Here is a 23,067-nt window from a genome sequence, read left to right on the forward strand (position 1 = left end):
GCACTGATGATCAGAGAACTTCGGTAGCAGTGTCCGTTAGGCCCGCACATGCACTGTCTCTCCTTGTGCAGCGCCACGAGGCTATCTAGCCCACGTGGGCTAACTGCCCTCAGTTTATTCTCAGCTGCCCCTGCCCCCTCTCCAATCTACGGAGCTGTTCACAGTCCATTAAGACCATTACTTTAATCTACATTTCTATAGTTAGATAGCTTCCTAGTTCATGGTTGTAGTTCTAGTTGTAGTTTCTTCTTCTTTTCTTATTTTGCCTTTTAAAAAATAAAAAAAAGAAAAAAATGAAAAAAAAAATGAAAAAAAAAAAAAAAAAAGAGAGAGAGAGAGACTAATTTCTTTTCTGCCTCTTCCCTTGTTGGGAACCTTTCCCCCAGCAGGGTATGCCCAGCTCACTGAGCTTCAAGAAGTGCTTCTTTTGCAAAGAGGAAATCCCTGTAACAGATAAGCACTCCAAGTGCATTCCTTGCCTTGGGGAAGTCCTCATTCAACAAAAGTGTGGATTTTGCCAGCAACTAAGGCCCCAGTTTTGTAAGGATAGAGAGCGCAGACAGAAGTAGATCTTCATGGAGGCCGCTCTCTGGACCCACACTATGAGTCACCTGGCAAATATGAGTCTTTCCCACAGCCATTGGGACTGTTGGTACTGGTGGAATCCCAGAGACCTCTGCCTGCTGGATGCACTGGAGTTCCCACCTGTTGATACTGAGCCTCTGCCAAGCACAGGAAGTATCTCCGCTGCCATTCCATGCCCCTCCGCTCTCTAGCAAGGATTCAATGAGCCAGAGGAATTAGTGTCTCCGTACTCCTCCCAAGCTCTATATGGTGCTTATTACCAACAAAGCCCAAAGATACACCCACAGATGGCACCATCTTGGTACGGCCACTCATTGGCGCCCACCATCCCAATGGCCATGTTAGGACCCTTGGGTGGCACACTACCAGCAAGCCTCTCCTGCTTTGAGCCTCACCTGGGAACTCTCGAGGCACATCCCCTCAGCTGCAGCATCCAAGTTTTCAGAACTGCCCCAAGTCAGGGAGGAACAGGAAACTGGTACTGAGGGGAAAGTTACACCGAGGATTATATCTTCCTCTTTGGATAAAGTGGTCATGCCTCCTCCACCGTCTTTGGCAGATGACTTCCGTCTCTTCCAGGAACTGGCAACGAGGGTGGCAGACACCCTCCAGATACCATTGGAGGAAGTCAAGGATACCCACCATCAACTTCTTGACATCCTCCACTCTTCGTCCTCTTCGAAGATCGCTCTCATGATTTAATAAGGCCATTTTAGACCTGGCAAAGTCAATGTGGTAAACCCCAGCATCAGTGGCACCAACCTGCAAGCGAGCAAACAAATAATGCCATGTCCCCACCAAGGAATCTGATTTCTTCCTTTCCCTCCCACCACCCAACTCAATTGTGATGGCCAGTGGAGTGCTGCTGGTTTCTTTCTTGGGCTTGTCTTGCAGCAGGAGGCTTCTGGGTACACGTCTGGCTCTGTTTCCTTATTTCCTCGTGTGGGTATTGTGAGGTACAACCACATTTGCTCCAACCCCTCAGGCAGAGACCAACACCTACAAGATCTTCACCAAGCATTCTCAAAACTGATACCCACTCGAGGAAATAAGGAAACAGATTAACAGAGCCAGATGTGTACCCAGAAGCCTCCTGTTGCAAGACAAGCCCAAGAAAGAAACCAACAGAATTCCACTGGCCATCACATACAGTCCTCAGCTAAAACCTCTCCAACGCATCATCAGTGATCTACAACCCACCCTGGACAATGATCCCGCACTTTCACAAGCCTTGGGAGGCAGGCCAGTCCTCACCCACAGACAACCTGCCAACCTGAAGCATATTCTCACCAGCAACTACACACCGCACCATACTAACTCTAACTCAGGAACCAATCCATGCAACAAACCTCGATGCCAACTCTGCCCACATATCTACACCAGCGACACCATCACAGGACCTAACCTGATCAGTCACACCATCACCAGTTCATTCACCTGCATGTCCACCAATGTAATCTACGCCATCATGTGCCAGAAATGCCCCTCTGCTATGTACATCGGCCAAACTGGGCAGTCCCTACGTAAAAGAATAAATGGACACAAATCAGATATTAGGAATGGCAATATACAAAAACCTGTAGGAGAACACTTCAACCTCCCTGGACACACAATAGCAGATTTAAAGGTAGCCATCTTGCAGCAAAAAAAACTTCAGGACCGGACTTCAAAGAGAAACTGCTGAGCTTCAGTTCATTTGCAAATTGGACATCATCAGCTCAGGATTAAACAAGGACTGTGAATGGCTCGCCAACTATAAAAGCAGTTTCTTCTCCCTTGGTGTTCACACCTCAACTACTAGAAGAGGGCCTCATCCTCCCTTATTGAACTAACCTTGTTATCCCTAGCCTGATTCTTGCTTGAATATTTATACCTGCCTCTGGAAATTTCCACTACATGAATCTGACGAAGTGGGTATTCACCCATGAAAGCTCCAATACGTCTGTCATAAATATAAGGGAAAGGGTAAACCCCTTTAAAATCCCTCCTGGCCAGAGGAAAAATCCTCTCACCTGTAAAGGGTTAAGAAGCTAAAGGTAACCTTGCTGGCACCTGACCAAAATGATCAATGAGGAGACAAGATACTTTCAAAAGCTGGGAGGAGGGAGAGAAACAAAGGGTCTGTGTCTGTCTGTATGCTGCTTTTGCCGGGGATAGACCAGGAATGGAGTCTTAGAACTTTAGTAAGTAATCTAGCTACTTATGTGTTAGATTATGATTTCTTTAAATGGCTGAGAAAAGAACTGTGCTGAATAGAATGACTATTCCTGTCTGTGTGTCTTTTTTGTAACTTAAGGTTTTGCCTAGAGGGATTCTCTATGTTTTGAATCTAATTACCCTGTAAGGTATCTACCATCCTGATTTTACAGAGGTGATTTCTTTACTTCTATTAAAAGTCTTCTTGTAAGAAAACTGAAGGCTTTTTCATTGTTCTCAGATCCAAGGGGTTTGGGTCTGTGGTCACCTATGCAAATTGGTGAGGATTTTTACCAAACCTTCCCCAGGAAGTGGGGTGCAAGGGTTGGGAGGATTTTGGAGGAAAAGACGTGTCCAAACTACATTTCCCAGTAAACCCAGTTAGAGTTTGGTGGTGGCAGTGGAGATCCAGGGACAAAGGATAAAATTAATTTGTACCTTGGGGAAGTTTTAACCTAAGCTGGTGAAAGTAAGCTTAGGAGGTTTTCATGCAGGTCCCCACATCTGTACCCTAGAGTTCAGAGTAGGGGAGGAACCTTGACAACGTCTGTTAGTCTCTAAGGTGCCACAGGACTCTTTGTTGCTACTACGATTAGAGATAGATCACCTCCTCCAGTTAGGAGCCATAGAACCACTTCAGCATCTACGAGGCATCTATTATTTCCTAATACCCAAAAGGAAGGGAGGTTGGAGGCCCATACCAGACCTCAGAGCTCTCAACAAGTTTGTCAAGGCTCAAAAATTCAAGATGGTCACCTCATCAACGATCATTTCAGCACTGGAACAGGGGGATTGGTTTTCAGCCCTCAGCCTCCAGGATGTTTGTTTTCATATCTCAGTCTTGCTGGCTCACAGATGATTTCTCAGATTCACTCTGGGACGTGACCACTACCAATACAGAGTGCACCCCTTTGGACTATCATCAACCCCGAGAGTATTTTCCAAGGTTCACTCAGTGGTGGCCACTCATTTATGTTCTCAACGATCTACCTGTACGTGGACGATTGCCTCCTCAAAGCCCGAGCTCGCTGAGAGGCTCACCAAGTCACTGAAGCTACAATTCACATGTTTATGGAACTGGGTCTACAGATGAACACCCAGAAATGAGCCCTCACTCCAGTGTAATGCATGAAATTCATAGGGTCCGACCTTGATTCATTACAGGTCAATGTCCTCTTACCTCAACACAGGTTCCTATCCTTAGTCACGCTAATAGACACCATTCAGAACAGCCCACAAATACCAGTCAGACTCTGCCTCCAACTCTTGGGTCCTATGGCAGCGTGCACAGTGCTAATATCACATGTCAGGCTTCATATGTGATGCCTCCAAATATGGTTCAGCTCAGTTTACAAACAAGAACAGGCTGGACAAATCCCTGTCACTACCCACCGTAATCAAAAACTCTTCAGACTGGTGGAAAGACCCAGCCAATGTTTGCAAAGGGGTGCCCTTCTTGCAAACATCACCATCATTGCTCCTCCCCACCAGTGCATCACTCATAGGGTGGGGTGCACATCTAAACAGCCTCACGATACAAGGCAAACAGTTGCCTGCGTAGATACCCCTTCATGTCAATGTCCTCAAGCTAAGAGCGGTCAGGAACACCTGCGCCCCTTTCCTCCCTCTGATCACAGGATCACACGCAAAGATCCTAACAGACAACATAGCGTGTATGTACTACATCAGTTGGCAGTGGGGAGCCAGGTTGCCCTTCCTATGTGCAGAAGCTATGAGGCTATGGAATTTGGTGCATCTCCCATGACGTTATACTGTCTGCGGCTTATTTACCGGGCACAAAAAACTCGCAAATTGCCACACGACCACGACTGGGAGATACAACTGACAGTGCTTCACAACCTATTAAGGTGATGGGGGAACACCATCCACAGACCTCTTCACCACTCACTGAACAAGAAATGTCCACACTACTGCTCCAGAGCAGGAATGGGACAACACTCCCTGGGTGAAGCTCTCCTCCTCTGCTGGGACCAGGACCTTCTCTACATCTTTCCTCTGTTTCCCCTACTGTCAAAGGTCATGCTGAAAATAAAAAGGGATGGAGCTCATGTCCTTTGGATTGCTCCTGCTTGGTTGTACAGACCTGGTAACCTTACCTGGCAGAGCTTGTAATGTGCCAACCAATCCCTCTCCCGGCCATCCCACACCTCCTCTTGCAGAACAGAGGACATACCCTGCATCCCAACTTGGGGATTCTCCACCTCAAGACATGGCTCCTGCTTGGTTCCAACACCTAGAAAGCTCCTGTTCAAGGGAGGTACAGGAGGTACTACTTCACAGTAGTCCTTGACACAACATATTTACCTGCAGAAATGATCCAGGTTTCAGATTTGATGCACATTACAACAAATCTCCCCAACATCTGCGACTCTTCCGCATATCCTAGATTATGCTTTGACCCTAAAACAGTTGGGACAATCTCTAAGCTCTCTTAGGGCTCATCTAGTGGCTATAACAGCTTTCCACCAAACTGTAGAAAGGTATTCAGTGCTGTCACACCCAACTACTAAAAGGTTCCTCAAGAAAGGACAGGCAGGGCAGAAAAGATGGGGGAGTTGCATTGTATGTAAGAGAGCAGTATGACTGCTCAGAGCTCCGGTATGAAACTGCAGAAAAACCTGAGAGTCTCTGGATTAAGTTTAAAAGTGTGAGCAACAAGGGTGATGTCATGGTGGGAGTCTGCTATAGACCACCAGACCAGGGGGATGAGGTGGACGAGGCTTTCTTCTGGCAACTAACGGAAGTTACTAGATCGCAGGCCCTGGTTCTCATGGGAGACTTCAATCACCCTGATATCTGCTGGGAGAGCAATACAGCAGTGCACAGACAATCCAAGAAGTTTTTGGGAAGTGTAGGGGACAATTTCCTGGTGCAAGTGCTGGAGGAACCAACTAGGAGCAGTGTCTTCTTGACCTGCTGCTCTCAACCTGGGAAGAATTAGTAGGGGAAGCAAAAGTGGATGGGAACCTGTGAGGCAGTGACCATGAGATGGTAGAGTTCAGGATCCTGACACAAGGAAGAAAGGAGAGCAGCAGAATACAGACCCTGGACTTCAGAAAAGCAGACTTTGACTCCCTCAGGGAACTGATGGGCAGGATCCTCTGGGAGAATAACATGAGGGGGAAAGGAGTCCAGGAGAGCTGGCTGTATTTTAAAGAATCCTTATTGAGGTTACAGTGACAAACCATCCCGATGTGTAAAAAGAACAGAAAATATGACAGGCGACCAGCTTGGCTTAACAGTGAAATCCTTGCTGATCTTAAACACAAAAAAGAAGCTTACAAGAAGTGGAAGATTAGACAAATGACCAGGGAGGAGTATAAAAATATTGCTCAGGCATGCAGGAATGAAATCAGGAAGGCCAAATCACACTTGGAGTTGCAGCTAACGAGATGTTAAGAGTAACAAGAAGGGATTCTTCAGGTATGTTAGCAACAAGAAGAAAGTCAAGGAAAGTGTGAGCCCCTTACTGAATGAGGGAGGCAACCTAGTGACAGAGGATGTGGAAAAAGCTAATGAACTCAATGCTTTTTTTTGCCTGTGTCTTCACGAACAAGGTCAGCTCCCAGACTACTACACTGGGCAGCACAGCATGGGGAGGAGGTGACCAGCCCTCTGTGGAGAAAGAAGTGATTTGGGACTATTTAGAAAAGCTGGATGAGCACAAGTCCATGGGGCCGGATGCGCTGCATCCGAGAGTGCTAAAGGAGTTTGCGGATGTGATTGCAGAGCCATTGGCCATTATCTTTGAAAACTCATGGTGATTGGGGGAGGTGATTGGGGGAGGTCCTGGATGACTGGAAAAAGGCTAATGTAGTGCCCATCTTTAAAAAAGGAAAGGAGGAGGATCCAAGGAGGATCCAAGGATTGAGGTGAGGCTGACTAGCGTGTGTCAGCTAGTCAGCCTCACCTAGTCAGCCTCACCTCAATCCCCGGAAAAATCATGGAGCAGGTCCTCAAGGAATCACTTTGCTCTCCTCAGAGTGCTTCAGAATTGATCAGGAACAGTCAGCATGGATTCACCAAGGGCAAGTCATGCCTGACTAATCTAATTGCCTTCTATGACGAGATAACTGGCTCTGTGGATGAGGAGAAAGCAGTGGATGTGTTATTCCTTGACTTTAGCAAAGCTTTTGGTATGGTCTCCCACAGTATTCTTGCCAGCAAGTTAAAGTAGTATGGGCTGGAGGAATGGACTATAAGGTGGATAGAAAGCTGGATAGCTCATTGGGATCAACGGGTAGTGATTAATGGCTCCATGTCTAGTTGGCAGTCGGTATCAAATGGAGTGACCCAAGGGTCGGTCCTGGAGCCGGTTTTGTTCAGTATCTTCATTAATGATTTGGAGAATGGCGTGGACTGCACCCTCAGCAAGTTTGCAGACGACACTAAACTGGGAGGAGTGGTAGATACGCTGGAGGGTAGGGATAGGATACAGAGGGACCTAGACAAATTGGAGGATTGGGCCAAAAGAAATCTGATGAGGTCCTGCACTTAGGACGGAAGAATCCCATGCACCCCTACAGACTAGGGTCAGAATGGCTAGGAAGCGGTTCTGCAGAAAAGGACCTAGGGGTTACAGTGGACGAGAAGCTGGATATGAGTCAACAGTGTGCCCTTGTTGCCAAGAAGGCCAATGGCGTTTTGGGATGTATACGTAGGGGCATTGCCAGCATATCGAGGGATGTGATTAGTTCCCCTCTGTTCGACATTGGTGAGGCCTCATCTGGAGTACTGTGTCCAGTTTTGGGCCCCACACTACAAGAAGGATGTGGAAAAACTGGAAAGCGTCCAGAGGAGGGCAACAAAAATGATTAGGGGACTGGAACACATGACTTATGAGGAGAGGCTGCGGGAACTGGGAATATTTAGTCTGCAGAAGAGAAGAATGAGGGGGGATTTGATAGCTGCTTTCAACTACCTGAAAGGGGGTTCCAAAGAGGATGGATCTAGACTGTTCTCAGTGGTAGCAGATGACAGAACAAGGAGTAATGGTCTCAAGTTGCAGTGGGGGAGGTTTAGGTTGGATATTAGGAAAAACTTTTTCACTAGGAGGGTGGTGAAGCACTGGATCTTCTGCTGACCAGAAACTGTCCCTTTTATTCTTTCTGTTCTAGGGATTTTAGCAATTGGGCTTATTAATGAAGCTCTTGACGAGGGAGACACCGGAAAGACCCTTCAAGCCTTACAGATCCCTGCAGCAAAACTGGAAGGGGTAACCCCAAAGGTAGCACAGCACTACCAGGACACGTTGATCCGAGCCAAGAGGGAGAAAGCACAGGTGAGTGCTATTAAACAGGTCTCTGCAGAATTTTTTGTAGTCCAGTATTCTGTTGTGTGATTATGGCAGAAATAGTGCTGATGTCAGTGAAGCAATTGTCAGGCCTTCTGTGGGGATGATCATATTTTGACACTTAGGTTTTTTCTACACTAAAGAAAAATAGTTTTGCAACCACAAGCTGGATGTCCCCATAAACCAAGGAAACCGCTGCAGACATGATGATTGTATTGCAATGGATCATTGCATCTCTTGTTGTTGCTTCAGTTCAGTGCATAGAACAGAGGCTGTACTAATGCATTTTGGGACTCTTGGAGCACCGATTCTATAGTGTGCAGCACTTTTGTTGAGAGCACACAGAGGCTTTTGGGTAATTTTCAGAAGTGAGGTCCTTCAGTGTGCAGCAAATACACAGACCCAAAATCACTGGATTTATAACTTCTCAAAACCTGCAATTTTCATGGATTCATGGATTTTTAAGACCAAGAGGGAGAGCTCTGATGTAACATAGGCAATGGAATTTTCACTCAGTAATCCCTGCAACAAGCCCAATAATTTATGCATGAACAAGAATTTTTAGAGAGACATCCAGTCTTGATTGAAATTCCCCCAAGTGATGGACATCCTCTGGTAAATTGTAAGAGTGGTTAATTACCCTCACTGTTATAAATTTTCATTTTATTACTGGATCTTGTTCTGCCTTTGCTAGATTAAAAAACCCTCTAGTATTAAATATCTTCCCCTGTGAGGTACATGTAGACTGATCAAATCACCTTTTAGCACTCTCTTTAGTAAGATAATAGATTGAATTATTGTCTTTCTCTCTCACTGTATGGAAGATTTTCCAGATCACAAGTTATTCTTTTAGCTCTTCTCTGAATCCTGTTCAATTTTTCAACATCTTTCTTGAAGCGTAGAGTCTAGTAGCAGTTGCACCAATGCCACAGGGGTAATATAACCTCTCTACTCCTACACAATATTTCCCTGTTGACGTTTTTTATAGGATGATATTTCATTAAAAGAACATTAAAGTTGAAAAGTCAAGCAATCAAAACTAAAAAATAACATAATTTAGGTTGTCAGTGCAACCTTAATTTGGCCTCCTTGTGTATATGCATTATCATACAGCCTTTAATTTTGTGATCACATACTATTTTTTTCCCCACAGGACCTGTGCCTCATCCTATGCACAGGATGGACAGTGACTCAGGGTTCTGTAGGAAAAGAGATTTTTCTGTAGGACCCTGGTTCATTTGTTCCAAAAGATGGAAGGTATGTAGTGAATGAGGCAGGGAGCTGCAGGAAGAGAAAGAATGGTCTCTTGGTTAAGGCAGTTGAATGCCATGCTGAAGAACTGGATTATATCCCTGCCTCTAACACAAAGTTCCTTTGTGATGCTGGACAAGTCACTTAAACCAAACTTTTGACAGGTGGTTGCCAACATGTGTTCCTCATTTATTGGCTGCCCTAACTGAGAGACCTGGGGTCTGATTTGCAAAAATGCTGAGCACTCAACTGTAAGTGAAATCAGTGGGAACTGTACTGTGAGCATATAAAGTGCTCAGTATTCTGAAAAAATCGGATTCTAGAGGGGTCTCAGGTTGGGTACCCAAATGTTGTGGGCAGTTAACAATTTGGGACTTAATCTCCCTGCTGTGTCTACACTGCAGCTGGGACTGAGCCTTCCAGCCCAGGTAGACAGATTCATGTTAGCAGGACTCATGCTAGCACACTAAAAATAGCTGTGTGGACATTGTGACACTGGCAGAGGCTTGGGCTAGCCACTCAAACCCAAACCCATCCTACTCCCTGGGTCTGAGCTGAGGTGGTTGGTCTGACCCGCTCCCGGGACCCTCCTGCTTGCTGTGCAGAGGGGCGGGGGAAGGGGAAGCACTGATGTTAGGGTGTCCGCTTCCCCCCTCTCCATGTACCCCATCTCTGGAGAGCAGGGGAGGGGGGACAGGGTTCAGGAGCAGGAGAGCTGCAGCTGCTGCTTTCTGGTGAGTGCCTTAAAGAGACAGCGCATGCTCGCCTCCCAACACGTGGTGGTGGTGGTGTTACTACTTGGTACTTCCTGCAATGCACATACATTCTCTGTAGTTTTATTCTTTCAAAGTGCTGTTATTTTAGTTTAACTAGTCTATTTCATAATTTTATTTCTCTCTTATGCTTAAATTTAATTAATTGAGTAGTGAATTCTAAAATGCCTAACCTGTCCTGGCTGGAGTAATTATCCCTATGGTAACGTTTAAAAAATATATATTATATCTAGGTTTTTTGTTTCTATTAGTGGCGCACATCCGCACATTACCTCAATATTGGTGCACATAACAAAATTCGTTACGCACGTGGATGGAAAAAATTAGAGGGAACATTGCTTGGAGGGTCTCTCCCAACTATATTGTAGACATACCCTCTGTGCCGCATGTGTGCTATAATGAGAGCACCATAGAAAACCCATGAGGAAATTGATGATTGTATATTGAGTGCAGGGTTTGCATGTATATAATGTAGTAATGGTCAAATGTTGAATGACAAGGATTAAAAAGAAATATTAACTAGCTATCCTTTTATTGAGCGATAACCATTCTGAGCACTGAATGAGACAAAGGTCCTGTGGAAAATATAGCATGTAATCATGTAATTAAAGCTTGAATCATAATCAATCAAATGAAGTTCATATAGGAAGCCTTCATTTTTGCGTTTCCTAACTTTTAAGTGCTTGACTTTGCAATATTAACATTCTCTTCATATCAGTTTTTTAATGTAAAATATAGTTAAAGCTATATTTTACACCTGTTTACACCTATAATACAGAAAATAAATGTTAGAGACCAATGAATAACCAATTCATTGAGAGACTTGGGGAAGGAGAGATCACACAAAACATATGCTACCAACAAGCTGCCTGCTAATCGTCGCTTACTTCTCTTGCTTCCTTTCCCTGCTCTGATGATTGTCTGGTATAGATTGTAAGTGGGAACCTTATCTTCTGAATCTTCTTTAAAGAGTCTGGCAGGGTTTCAGCACTAGCTAAATAACAAGCAGAAGTTAGGGAGATAAGTAAGTGGTTCATCTTCTTAGCTGGGGAAAGGGTAAGGGGCATGATTCTTGTTGGGGTGTGCCTGCTTTGGGTAGTTTGGAGTCAGAAACTGACCTTGCCTTTTTCTCTTCTCCCTGGAGAAGGAGATGCTAGATTTCTCTGCCTGTGGTAACTTGAGGAGGAGAGTTTCATACAGCTTATCTCAGAATCCATCACTGATTTTTCTAGGCAGGAATTTGGTTTATGAGACTAAGACCTATGTTGAGGTCACCAATGGTTCCATGTAAATGTAAACTTCTGAAATGCAGATGACTGATAATTGCACAAATTACTAATGCAAATGAGGGCCCTGAAAGGGTTAAAATCTCTCAGGAACTGATCTGGGGTTGAATCATTTCCTTTTGCTGAGTCAGTGTGAAATAATGAGCTCCTTTTAGTGTGCTGGCAGCTTGTGCCAGGCTGGGCTGGTAACTGCAGTTGGGGTGAAATTGCCTTTTTTGGACATTAACTCAGCTTCAGGGCCCCTCCCAGCTGCACTTGGAGTAATTTTAGAAATTGAGATATTAGACTACAGTATAGAAGGAAAATAGTGAAAATCTTCAACCTGACTAGTACTGGCTAGTAAATGTGTGTATCTTGGACTGACTGTACGATTGTCACTTAGTTTCTCCTTAGTCACTTCTAACTCCTTCTAACTTAGTCACTTAGTTTCTCCTTGGATGGTGGGCTACTGTATGGTGACATTTTCCAGGCAACAGTACATGTGGAAGTTTTTAGAGAAGTCAAAAGCAAGGTCTTTTTTTCATAGAGAAGAAAGAGTAACAGTTTCCTTACTATTCCTTACTATTGCTGAAGCCCTGCAATGCTAAATGTGTGGGGGTTTTTCCAAAGCCATCCTAATCATCCTGACATTCTGTGGATTGACTTTTACTAGCAGAGATTGGAGTGTGCAAAGTTACCTTTATCAAAGTGGACTAGAAAAGCCCTCTTCCCCCCTCCACTTGGACAGTTTCTCCCCTCTCCCATTCTCCTGGGATCAGTTTGACTTTTAGAAGAAAGCTGCCTGTTTTGGACATGTTGCTCTCTTGAGTGAAAGGGACAGATATCCAGGTCATTGTTGTGACCTGTCTCAGAGCTACAGAATTAAACTATTTTAATAGGGCAAATTCAGAGGATATATTAGGAAATGCCTCTTTTGGAATTGACCCTCAAAACCCCTGTTTCCAGCTATAGAGTGGCTCTTTATGTTGTATGGCAGTGGTGCACTTTGTGCTGGAGTTGAGTGTTTCCTGTATTCTCTTTGTACAGTGAGGGCTGAGGGAGGTGGTTTCTGTTTTTAGTAATTAGCAACAGGAAGCAAATGGTGGGTGGAGAGAGACTATACTTGGCAGCTGCAAGGTCATTTGTTCTTCATGCATATGTTTTGGGTCTTTGTTAAACTTCTACCCCTTTTCCCTTATCTCAGTCTCCTGCACATAAACACAGCTGAATAGTTTTGTTCAAAGTCCAACCAGAGCAGTTTAGTGTGTGTGACGAAGGCCCTATATACAATGGCCTGTTAAACAGGGTTCCCATGCTTAGTTTAAAGTCTGTTTAACGCACTTCCAGCCAAAGACTATTCTAACACTTTTTGGCCTCGGAATGTGGATGGGGAGAAACCAACTTTGAATCATGTTTAAGAACTCTTTTTTCACATGTTTTGTAGCCTCTTTGTACATAGGCTAGGGCAGGGGTGGGCAAACTACAATCTGGGGGCTGTATCTGGCCCTTCAGACGTTTTAATCCAGTCCTCGAGCTCCCGCCAGCGAGTGGGGTTGGGGGCTTGCCCTGCTCCAGTGCTCCAGCCAGGGAGTGGGGTCGGGCTTGCCCCACTCCGCGTGTGCCATGGCTCCACACGGCTCCCGGAAGCAGCAGCGTATCCCCCCTCCGGCTCCTACGCATAGGGGCAGCCAGGGGGCTCAGTGCGCTGCCCCTACCCCAAGCGCCATCCCGGCAGCTCCCATTGGCTGGGAACCATGGCCAGTGGGAGATGCAGGGGTGGTGCCTGCGGACAGGGCAGCGTGCAGAGCTGCCTGGCCGCGCCCCTGCATAGGAGCTGGAGAGGGGACATGCTGCTGCTTGAGGTAAGCGCCACCCGGAGCCTACACCCCTGACCCCCTTACGCACCCCTGCCCCAGCCCTGATCCCTCTCCTGCCTTCCTAACCCCTTGGTCCCAGCCCGGAGCACCTTCCTGCACCCCCAACCCCTCATGCCCAGCCCAGAGCCCTCTCCTGCACCCTGAACTCATTTGTGGCCCCACCCCAGAGCCCGCACCCCCAGCCAGAGTCCTCACCCTGTCCTGCACCCCAGCCCCCAATTTTGTGAGCATTCATGGCCTGCCATACAATTTCCATATCTAGATGTGGCCCTCCACCCTGGGCTAGAGTCTTCTTCCCAGGGTGACTCAGGGAAGAAGTCCTGAGTCCTGATATTGTTTCCCAGGATATCAGGGAAACAATATCCTCTGAGTGGCTTTAGGCTACTTGGTGCTAATTCAGTGGCCTTTTGCTCTCGTGTCCCTGATCTCTGCTTATTAGAGCTATGCACAATATTAGAATCTATCAGTTGTTCCCCCTTCCTCGGCAAGTTTATCTTTGGAAATGAGATGATGGGAGAAGAACAGAAGAACCTGCTTGAGTTATGGCTGTAGCAGCCTCTGCTGGTCACAGGAACACATGAAGTTTTAATTCTTGTGCTGTAGTCAAATGCAGAGTATCTGGAGAGGAATGTGGCTTTTTTTCCTCTGTGGCTGAAACTTAATGTGTGAACACTTGATATGTGCGCAATTTACTTCACTAGGCACAATTATCTTAGATGCACAGCAGGAGATGAGCTTTTTCCCATTTTTTCTTTAGGACACTCGGGATGAGACAGCTGTGCTGTGGCTGGATGAAATTCAGGATGGGATTCATCGATCCAACAGGGACACAGAGGAAGCACAGAAATGTAAGTTGCATATTAAGTGTTTATATTAATCTTCATCATCAGGCGTCCTCAGACTTTCTACAAGATGGTTCAGACATAAAACTGTCACTGCGTGGAGTGCTCTGGAGGAGTGTTTCAGGTGGAATCCATGTGCATAAGGCAATATTCAAGGTGAGGCCAGACTGTTAACTTATTTTAACGGTGTTATTTTTTCCACGTTATTATGTTACCTTCTGAATACATCCAAGCATCCAATTTGGTATTATTTTACCACTGCAGCACAGTGGGCAAGTGTCTTCACCAAAATGCACTCAATAATGCCTAAATTTTTTTCCTGAGGTTGCAACCAATTCATTACTCATCTGTGTATTTGTGCATGCACGCACAATTTAAATTATTTAATCCGGTTCATATTACATTGTATTTGTCTATGGTAAATATAATCTGCCATTATTTTGCCTAGTCACCCAGTTTTATTAGATGCTTTTGGAGTTCCTCAAATTTGCACTGATTTTTACTAACCTAAATAATTTTGTACATTAGCATTTTTCACCTGTGCTATTCACCACAGCTTTCAGATACCCTAAAAGAATCTTGAACAGTAGGCCTACCACTAGTTCATGGGCACCTCACTATTCACTTCCTTTCTGTCTCCAGAAACCATGGTTGATTCCTGCTCTTTGTTTCCTATCTCAACTATTTTTTCAGTTCCTGACAGAATTTTCTCTCTCTCCTTGTGGTTTTAAGTTTCTTTGATGGCGTGGTGTTATAGACTTTATCAAAAGCCTTTTTAAATTCTTTTCACCAGTTTCCTTTATTTGCCATTTTAACTCTCTGAAACAAGTGGGAGCCCTGCTAACTTCTATACCTTTAAATTATCGAGATTTTTTTCTTGCATTTTATGTATTCTGATTTTTTTATATTCTCTCATTCTCTGTAACATTTATCATGTGAACTCACTAGCGTCCTTTGTATTGACGATGAAGGCAAAGTAGCTGAGCATTTTATTTTCTCCAAGCTCCTGCCCTCCCCTCCCCAGCTTTTAGTAGTCATCTTACATTTTTCTTGATATTCTTTTTTAACCCATCATGTTTTATAAAATATATTCTTATTCTTGTCTACTTTAATTTCTAATATTATAGTATCACAATAATGACATTAAATGATTCCAAGGTAACCCACTCTTTTGTGCATTATCTAAGTTTCCTTAGGAATTCTGGCCATTAATGAAGCAGTGGTCCATGGTGATGTGGGCCAGACCCTCAGTGCCCTGCGCTCACCTGATGTTGGACTGTATGGAGTCACTCCGGAGTGTGATGAGACATACCAGCGTGAGCTGGCAGAAGCCAAGAAAGAAAAAATGGCAACAGGTGAACTGTGGGGGTTGTACAACTGAATTTTAAATGGTAAACTAGCAAGAAGAAAGCAGATGAATCTGTGATGGTGGTATGGAAAGCAGAGGCCAGGGAAAAAATCTGTCTGGAATGGAGTCTAGGGTTGTGTGGAGGGGATGGGGGACTTCTTTTTAACATTTAGAAAATATACTTTTACTTAAATCTTTAGTAGCATGTTCTCTACTTCAGGAGCATGTTATGGTAGGTAGCTCAGTAAGGTCTTGGGGGAATGACATCTGCTTTTCTAGCTGCAGTGAACAGATAGTTAAAAGCAGTTGTACTGATGATTGCTTAATGAATGTTATCTGTGTGCTGGGAGGCTGTGCTTCACCTTCAGTTCCTGTACTTCAATTTCTGCTCATAGGGGACAATGGCAGTGAGTGCGTGAAGCACTGGGTGAAAGGAGGCTATTATTATTACCATAACCTGCGAACCAGAGAGGGACGTTGGGATGAACCCTCAGGATTTGTGCAGAATAATACCCAGCTCTCCCGGGAGGAGATACAGGTAGTAGAATAACATGTGCTCATTGTCTCCCTGAAAAGAGCAAGTTCTTTGTAGTTGCTCACCTGAGTAATTCTCCCCAGTATTATCCTACAAGTTAAAGCTTAATCCAAATAGAATTATTGACTAAAAGATAATGCTGTTTAAAAATAACTAAAACAAATAATTTGCTGCTACATCATCTTCTCAATTGTGCCTTTTTGGGTGTGCCACCATGCCCTTTTGGTTTTGCCATTATGCTATACACATGCTTTGCACCCTTTCTACTGGGGACTAGCAGATTTTTATAGATGATGTTGGCTCCATGTGTCAGGAAATTCCTTCTCTCTGGAGAAAGTATATAGAGGAGCCACTTCAGCAAATGCACCATAACTTTGAGCTCAAGATCATGATCCCAGTGTATGTTGAAGGATAATTTAGGATATTTTGTGCATGATATAGGAAGTTAATTTACCATCTTGACTTTTGTCTCCTCTACCTGTCCTTTTTCCTTTTCTGATTTGCACTGCCTCTTCTTCCATAACACTAATTCAGAGCTCTATCTCTGGAGTCACTGCTGCGTACAACAGAGAGCAGCTCTGGCTTGCTAATGAGAACTTGATTACCAGGCTGCAGGCTTGCTGCCGTGGGTACCTTGTTCGCCAGGAATTCAACTCCAGAATGAATTTCTTGAAGAAGCAAGTCCCTGCAATCACTTGTATCCAGGTAGTGAAGTCCTATGTCTTTGTCTATGGGTGACTTCTTCTGTGTCCATACTACATATACTGTGATACTATTATTATTTATTATTATTTATTTATGTGAATTATAGTAGTGCCTAGTCTTAGGGTATAAAATAAAGTAAACCTATATTAGGTTGACTTCAGTGTTGATAAATGCAAAGTAATGCACATTGGAAAACATAATCCCAACTATACATATAAAATGATGGGGTCTAAATTGGCTGTTACCACTCAAGAAAGAGATCTTGGAGTCATTGTACATAAGTTCTCTAAAAATATCCACTCAATGTGCAGCAGCTGTTAAAAAAGCAAATAGAATGTTGGGAATCATTAAGAATGGGATAGATAATAAGACAGAAAATATCATATTGCCTGTATGTAAATCCATGGTACACCCACATCTTGAATACTGCGTACAGATGTGGTTTCCCCATCTCAAAAAAGATGCATTGGAATTGGTTCAAAAAAGAGCAACAAAAATGATTAGGGGTATGGAACAGCTGCCATATGAGGAGAGATTAATAAGACTGGGACTTTTCAGCTTGGAAAAGAGATGACTAAGGGGGGATATGAGAGAGGTCTATATAATCATGACTGGTGTGCAGAAAGTAAATAAGGAAGTGTTATTTACTCCTTCTCATAATAAAAGAACTAGGGGGTCACCAAATGAAATTAATAGGCAGTAGGTTTAAAACAAAAGGACGAATTTTTTCCCATAACGCAGAGTCAACCTGTGGAATTGTTTGCCAGAGGATGTTGTGAAGACCAAGACTATAACAGGGTTCAAAAAAGAACTAGATAAATTCATGGAGGATAGGTCCATCAATGGCTATTAGTCAGGATGGACAGGGATGGTGTCCCTAGCCTCTGTTTGCCAGAAGCTGGGAATGGGTGACAGGGGATGATGACTCCCTGTTCTGTTCATTCCCTCTGGGCACCTGCCATTGGCCGCTGTCGGAAGACAGGACACTGGGCTAGATGGACCTTTGATCTGACCCAGTATGGCCATTCTTATGACTTGCAGCCACCGCAGTAATTACTGTGGTGGTGCATGTCCACACTATCCTCCTTGGTTCGGTTGAGCATGTCCTCACTAGGAGTGCTTCCACCGACCTAAGCGTGGCTGCCCCATAGTCTCCCTGGCTCCCAGGAGGCTGCTCCCCCTCCCTTACCTCCCTGTTCCCCGCCATGAACAGGGAAGAAGCTGTCCAGGGCTTCTTGCCCCTGGAGAGCGGGGTCCAGCTACCCCGGCATCTTACCCCCCCCCCACTCCCACTGGGAGATGGGCATCCACCATGGAGCCATGAAATTGACAAGACAGCCAATGTTCCCAACCCTGGGGAGGCACCCAGACTTCTCACTCCCGCTGCCAGCCAGGAGCAGGGTCCATTCTCACCCTGGCTCCCAGCTGGGTGCACAGTCCAGCCACCTAGTCTTCTCGTCCCAGCTCCTAGTTGGGAGACTGATCCATTCTTGCCCCAGCTCCCAGCTGGGAGCAGGGTCCAGCTGCCCAACTCTCTTGAAATTGACAAGATCTAACAGCCGATGTAAGTAGCAGTGTATATATAAACACTACACCGACATAAGCCTTACGCCTCTCATGGAGGTGGAGTTATTATGTTGGTGTAGTAGGGCACATACATCGCAGGACAAGGCTGTAGTGTACACACTGATTTAATTAGGTCGATGTAAGCTGCCTTACGTCGATCTATCTGTGTAGTGTAGATCAGGCCTTAGAACCTGGCCTCACCTACCTTGTAGCTGGCCAAAACTGGAGACTCAGTAAGGAGTTTGGGGAAGCAGAGAGCAGACACAAAAGCAGGAGATCTGTGAAAAACTGGGAGCTAGGCAAGACTGGTCAAGACTCTTACATGGAGTGAACTCTGTCCTTTCTCCTATTACCTGTTGTAATCCTTCAGGTGTGAAGCTGATGCAACTTGCCCTCTTGTACAGCTGCATCCTTCTTGGGCTAGAACCACCTGGGAGGAATGTAGAATGAGCTGGTAGCCTTAGGCCAGGAATGAGAGAGATCAGTGGCTTCATAACAGAGCAGGAACATTTGGTTAGGAGGGAGTGGGCATGAGAGTCACTCACAGGATTGATGGGGGGACCATGTTGCTCCTCTTCGTGGTCAGGTTGTTCAAGGAGCTAGGGGGTCAGAAGAGGGAAGAAGCACCATTTGGCATGAGGATTGGACACTTTTTGCAGGGGGAGAGTGAATAATGCTTCCAGTGTGTAATATGTGACTGATCTGTACTTGATGAGTAGTTTATCTCCACAAGACGTATGTATACTTCAAACTGAATAAAATTTCATCCTTTCACAGAAAACAGCAATTGGATACCTCCAAGCTTTTCCACACCCCCTTCCCCAGAGCCTGCAGAGAAGTGTCTTTTTCCCAAAAGTTAACAAATTTGGATTTCTTTCTTAAAGAGCACTGCATTTCTTCCACGTGACCCCTTATACATGGAACACCTTCACTAAATCTATGTGGACAGCCACTTTTTTGTGGTCCAGCTCCCTTCTTAAGGCACATACCTATCACCTTGCCCATGGTAAACTCTGTAATAAAGACTATTGGGCAAGGGGACCTGTTAGGATATGTCTACCCTGCAATTAAAACCCTGTGGCTGGACTGTGCTAGCTGAATCGGGCTCACAGGGCTCGGACTGAGGGACTGTTTAATTGCAATGTAGATGTTTGGGCTCAGGCTGGACCCTCTGAGATGGGAGGGTCCCAGAGCTTGACCTGCAGCCTGAGCCCCAATGTCTACACTGCAGTTAAATAGCCCCTCAGCACGAGCCCTATGAACCTAAGTAAGATGGTACAGGCCAGCTTCGGATGTCTAACTGCAGTGTAGATGTACCCATAGTGCATCTAACACTTTTCCACACATAAAAAAAAAAAATTATGAATCCTCAATTTTACACTTGGACAAAGGCAAACTTGGTATGATGAATAGCAGGGGAGTGTTAAGAATGGTAATGCCTTGCAAAGTAAACTTCTTTATGTGTGCGTGTGTGCATTGTCTGGTTTCAGTCTCAATGGCGTGGCTACAAGCAGCGGAAGGAATACCAAGGTCGCTTGGAGTACCTGCGAGCACACAAGGACCAAGTAGTGAAGGTACAGTTTCTTTGGAAGTGTGTCTACTCATAGTCATAGAAATCAGAGATGGAAAAGAACTTTTAAGTCATATAGTCTATCCTCAGGCGCCAGGGCAGAATCATTCAGTATCACGGATTATGTACTGTTTCTAGTTCTTTGTCCAGTGTAGTTTTAAAGATCACCAGGGCTTCTTCCTCTTTTCTCACTAGAAAATTCCACTGCCTCACTGATCCCATGGTCAGAAAGCTTTTTCTAATGTTCATCCTAAATCCTTCTCTTAACTTTACCCTATTCTCCTAATTATACCCCCTCTTTGTGTATGATCCTAAATAATCCCTCTCCCTTCCTGGCATTGATATCCTTCAAATATTTATAGAATATTAGGATTTGCTTCTCTCCTTCCTCATCTGTAATTTAGCCAAAATTTACATATTTAGCATCAATCCCTCCAGCTCTCTGATAATTTTTTTTGCATTTCTTTAAATTCCTGCTAATTCCTCAATGTCTTTGTGGCAATAAGGTTGTTGTGGGACATTGTCTTGGAGGAAAGAATTTATCTCTGAGTATCTCATTACTACTTCACAGATTCAGTCAATGACCAGGATGCATCAAGCCAGAAAGCGATACAGAGATCGTCTGCAGTATTTCAGAGACCATGTAAGACTTTCTCTGCTACACTTGTTTTAATATATATTTTCTGTATTACACTGTGAATGAAATGATGTGGGATTTTTTTTTCCTCCTAGATAAATGACATTGTAAAAATCCAGGCCTTTATTCGTGCAAATAAAGCACGAGATGACTACAAAACTCTCAGTAAGTATTGCCAAGGGAATGAGGCTTTTATACCTGAAGAGTCGGTATTTCCGTAGCACACTGCTAATGTAGTCTGCATTACTGTAGACCATTTAGAAGAGTAGTAGATTGGGAGGTATTTGGGGTGGTATTGGTGGGGGAGTGTGTAAGGTTGGGGAACACTGAGGGTGAGAGATTTTAAATCCAGACATCACTGTAGCTACTGATGGGTAGAACTACAGCTTCTCAATTAACCTGGGCATCACAAATTAGCCTAGATTTGATATTTGTGTCACTCTTTCCTTTGTTGCTGGTTATGCTCACGTTTTGTCCAAAAATAAGTAATTCCAAATCTTTCTAGAAGCTGTTTATATTGTGTGGTGCTAAATTTGTCAAGTGATAGTCAGACACTTCATATGCTGTTAAAATGTGTATTCATTGATTTCTCTTGCTCTTTGCCTGATACTTCATTTCCTTTTAGTCAGTGCTGAAGACCCACCTATGGCTGTGGTCCGGAAATTTGTCCACTTACTGGATCAAAGTGATCAAGATTTTCAGGAGGAGCTTGACCTAATGAAGCTGCGTGAGGAGGTTGTGACCCTTATCCGATCCAATCAGCAACTGGAAAATGACCTCAATCTGATGGACATCAAAATTGGACTTCTTGTGAAAAACAAAATCACATTGCAGGTATGAAGCACACTAATAGGGAAAGCCAAAGAACAGAGTCAGGCATATAGACCAGATCATGGAGAGACATGGCTTTAAGCTGTTCTAGACAGCTCTACTAATTGAATTATCAGTCCCACTGTGGGGAAGGAAGTACATGTGAAACAGAGGGCCTCTGTGCGATAGTCAAGACAAGTGGAAGTTGATGGGGATTCAGAAGGACAAGTGGGTGGTTGCAGCACAACTGAAAGAAGGAAAGAAGAGAAATGCTTCAGAGATAGCCAAACAAGAAGAAAGAGATGATGTGGGGCGCCTTCTGAGGTTCTGCCTGAGCGAGAGGTTTGTTAAAGAAGATGGTGATTGTTCAAAGCAAAAATATTACTGCTGTGCCCCTTCCGTTATTATTTAAGAGCCTATGGCATCAATGTGCCCAGCACAGAGACAAAGTCACTGCCCCAGTAGCATAGAGTCTAAATTAGGTACTGTGGATCAGACACATGATAAGCCCAGGGAAGGCTCTACTGTAAATTGTGGCAAATATCCTAGGGGGTTTGTTGTTGAAATGTTTCACAGAGAGGATAGAATTGTCTAGCGACAACTGAGTGACTAGAACTCCTGAATTCTAATCTGGTTCTGGTTTGCTGAGGGGCTTTGGTAAAATTGCTTCATCCCTCTGTGCCTCAGTGTCCCCATCTCTAAAATGGTTATAAAAGTAATACATACATACATTCATTACATAAGTAAGAATGTTAGAGAATTCAGTCCCTTAACTCTGGCACGTAAGCAAAATACTTTTATTTTAATTTTTAAAATGCACACATCTACTATATTGGGCACATTCACAGGTACTGTAAAAGCAGCAGCAGCTGGAGCCAATGTGTAAAGGTGATAACTCTTACTCAGTCCCGCCATCTTTCCCTCTACCCCCACACAGAGCTCTCCCACCATCCCCCACCCATCATCATCCTCATTATGGCAAATCCCAAAGGGACATGGCCTTTCAAATAGAGCACCACCTGCATCAGTCTCTGGCAACATGCTTAAAGTGGTCTAGTTATATACTCAGTTTGTCCATCACTGGCAATCTTACTGCGCCACCAAAGCTTTTGACACTCACATGATCGCTAGTCACATAGTGACATTCTTTGATACAGATGCTTAAGAATTCATTGGTTTTCTATTCTAATAGTATATCTGTATCAAGAAGGCTGCCAAAACTGAACCAGAGCTGACTGGAGATGGTTACTAGATTCAGTTTTTAATAGCCTTGTTTATGAGATGTGACATGGGTCAGCTGATGAAGACGATGAGAATGACAAATGTCAATCTGGGGTTCTTCAGCTTTCCTTAGTACCCATATGTCACTTCCATACAATAGAGAGAATATGATTTTGGTTTTATAGATCCACAGCTTTGTAGCAAGCTTGAAGTTACAACATCCTTATCGACTCAAAGACTTTAAGGTCAGAAGGGACCATCATGATCATCTAGTCTGACTTCCTGCACGTTGCAGGCCACAGAACCTTACCACCCACTCCTGAAATACACCCTAACCTCTGGCTGAGTTACTGAAATCCTCAAAACATGATTTAAAGACTTCAGGTTACAGAGAATCCACAATATACTCTAGTTTAAATCTGCAAGTGACCTGTGCCCCACGATGCACAAGAATGGGGGGAGGGATAGCTCAGTGGTTTGAGCATTGGCCTGCTAAACCCAGGGTTGTGAGTTCAATCCTTGAGGGGGCCATTTAGGGATCTGGGGCAAAAATTGGGCACTGGTCCTGCTTT

At 44.4% G+C, this 23,067-nt stretch overlaps 1 protein-coding gene across 2 annotated transcripts in view; it reads left to right on the top strand.

Annotated features, from left to right (window-relative positions):
* Positions 1 to 23,067, top strand: part of IQGAP1 (IQ motif containing GTPase activating protein 1) — a 179,893-nt gene that overhangs the window by 93,362 nt on the left and 63,464 nt on the right. For both annotated transcript variants that reach the window (XM_073304652.1, XM_073304653.1), the window contains 9 exons: positions 7,920 to 8,083; positions 14,019 to 14,109; positions 15,291 to 15,458; positions 15,847 to 15,989; positions 16,521 to 16,691; positions 19,748 to 19,831; positions 20,399 to 20,470; positions 20,560 to 20,629; positions 21,090 to 21,298. In XM_073304652.1, the coding sequence (XP_073160753.1) occupies positions 7,920 to 8,083; positions 14,019 to 14,109; positions 15,291 to 15,458; positions 15,847 to 15,989; positions 16,521 to 16,691; positions 19,748 to 19,831; positions 20,399 to 20,470; positions 20,560 to 20,629; positions 21,090 to 21,298 (1,172 nt within the window). The remainder of the gene's footprint in view (positions 1 to 7,919; positions 8,084 to 14,018; positions 14,110 to 15,290; positions 15,459 to 15,846; positions 15,990 to 16,520; positions 16,692 to 19,747; positions 19,832 to 20,398; positions 20,471 to 20,559; positions 20,630 to 21,089; positions 21,299 to 23,067) is intronic.

Source organism: Lepidochelys kempii, chromosome 10, assembly GCF_965140265.1.
Source record: "Lepidochelys kempii isolate rLepKem1 chromosome 10, rLepKem1.hap2, whole genome shotgun sequence".
NCBI lineage: Eukaryota > Metazoa > Chordata > Testudines > Cheloniidae > Lepidochelys > Lepidochelys kempii.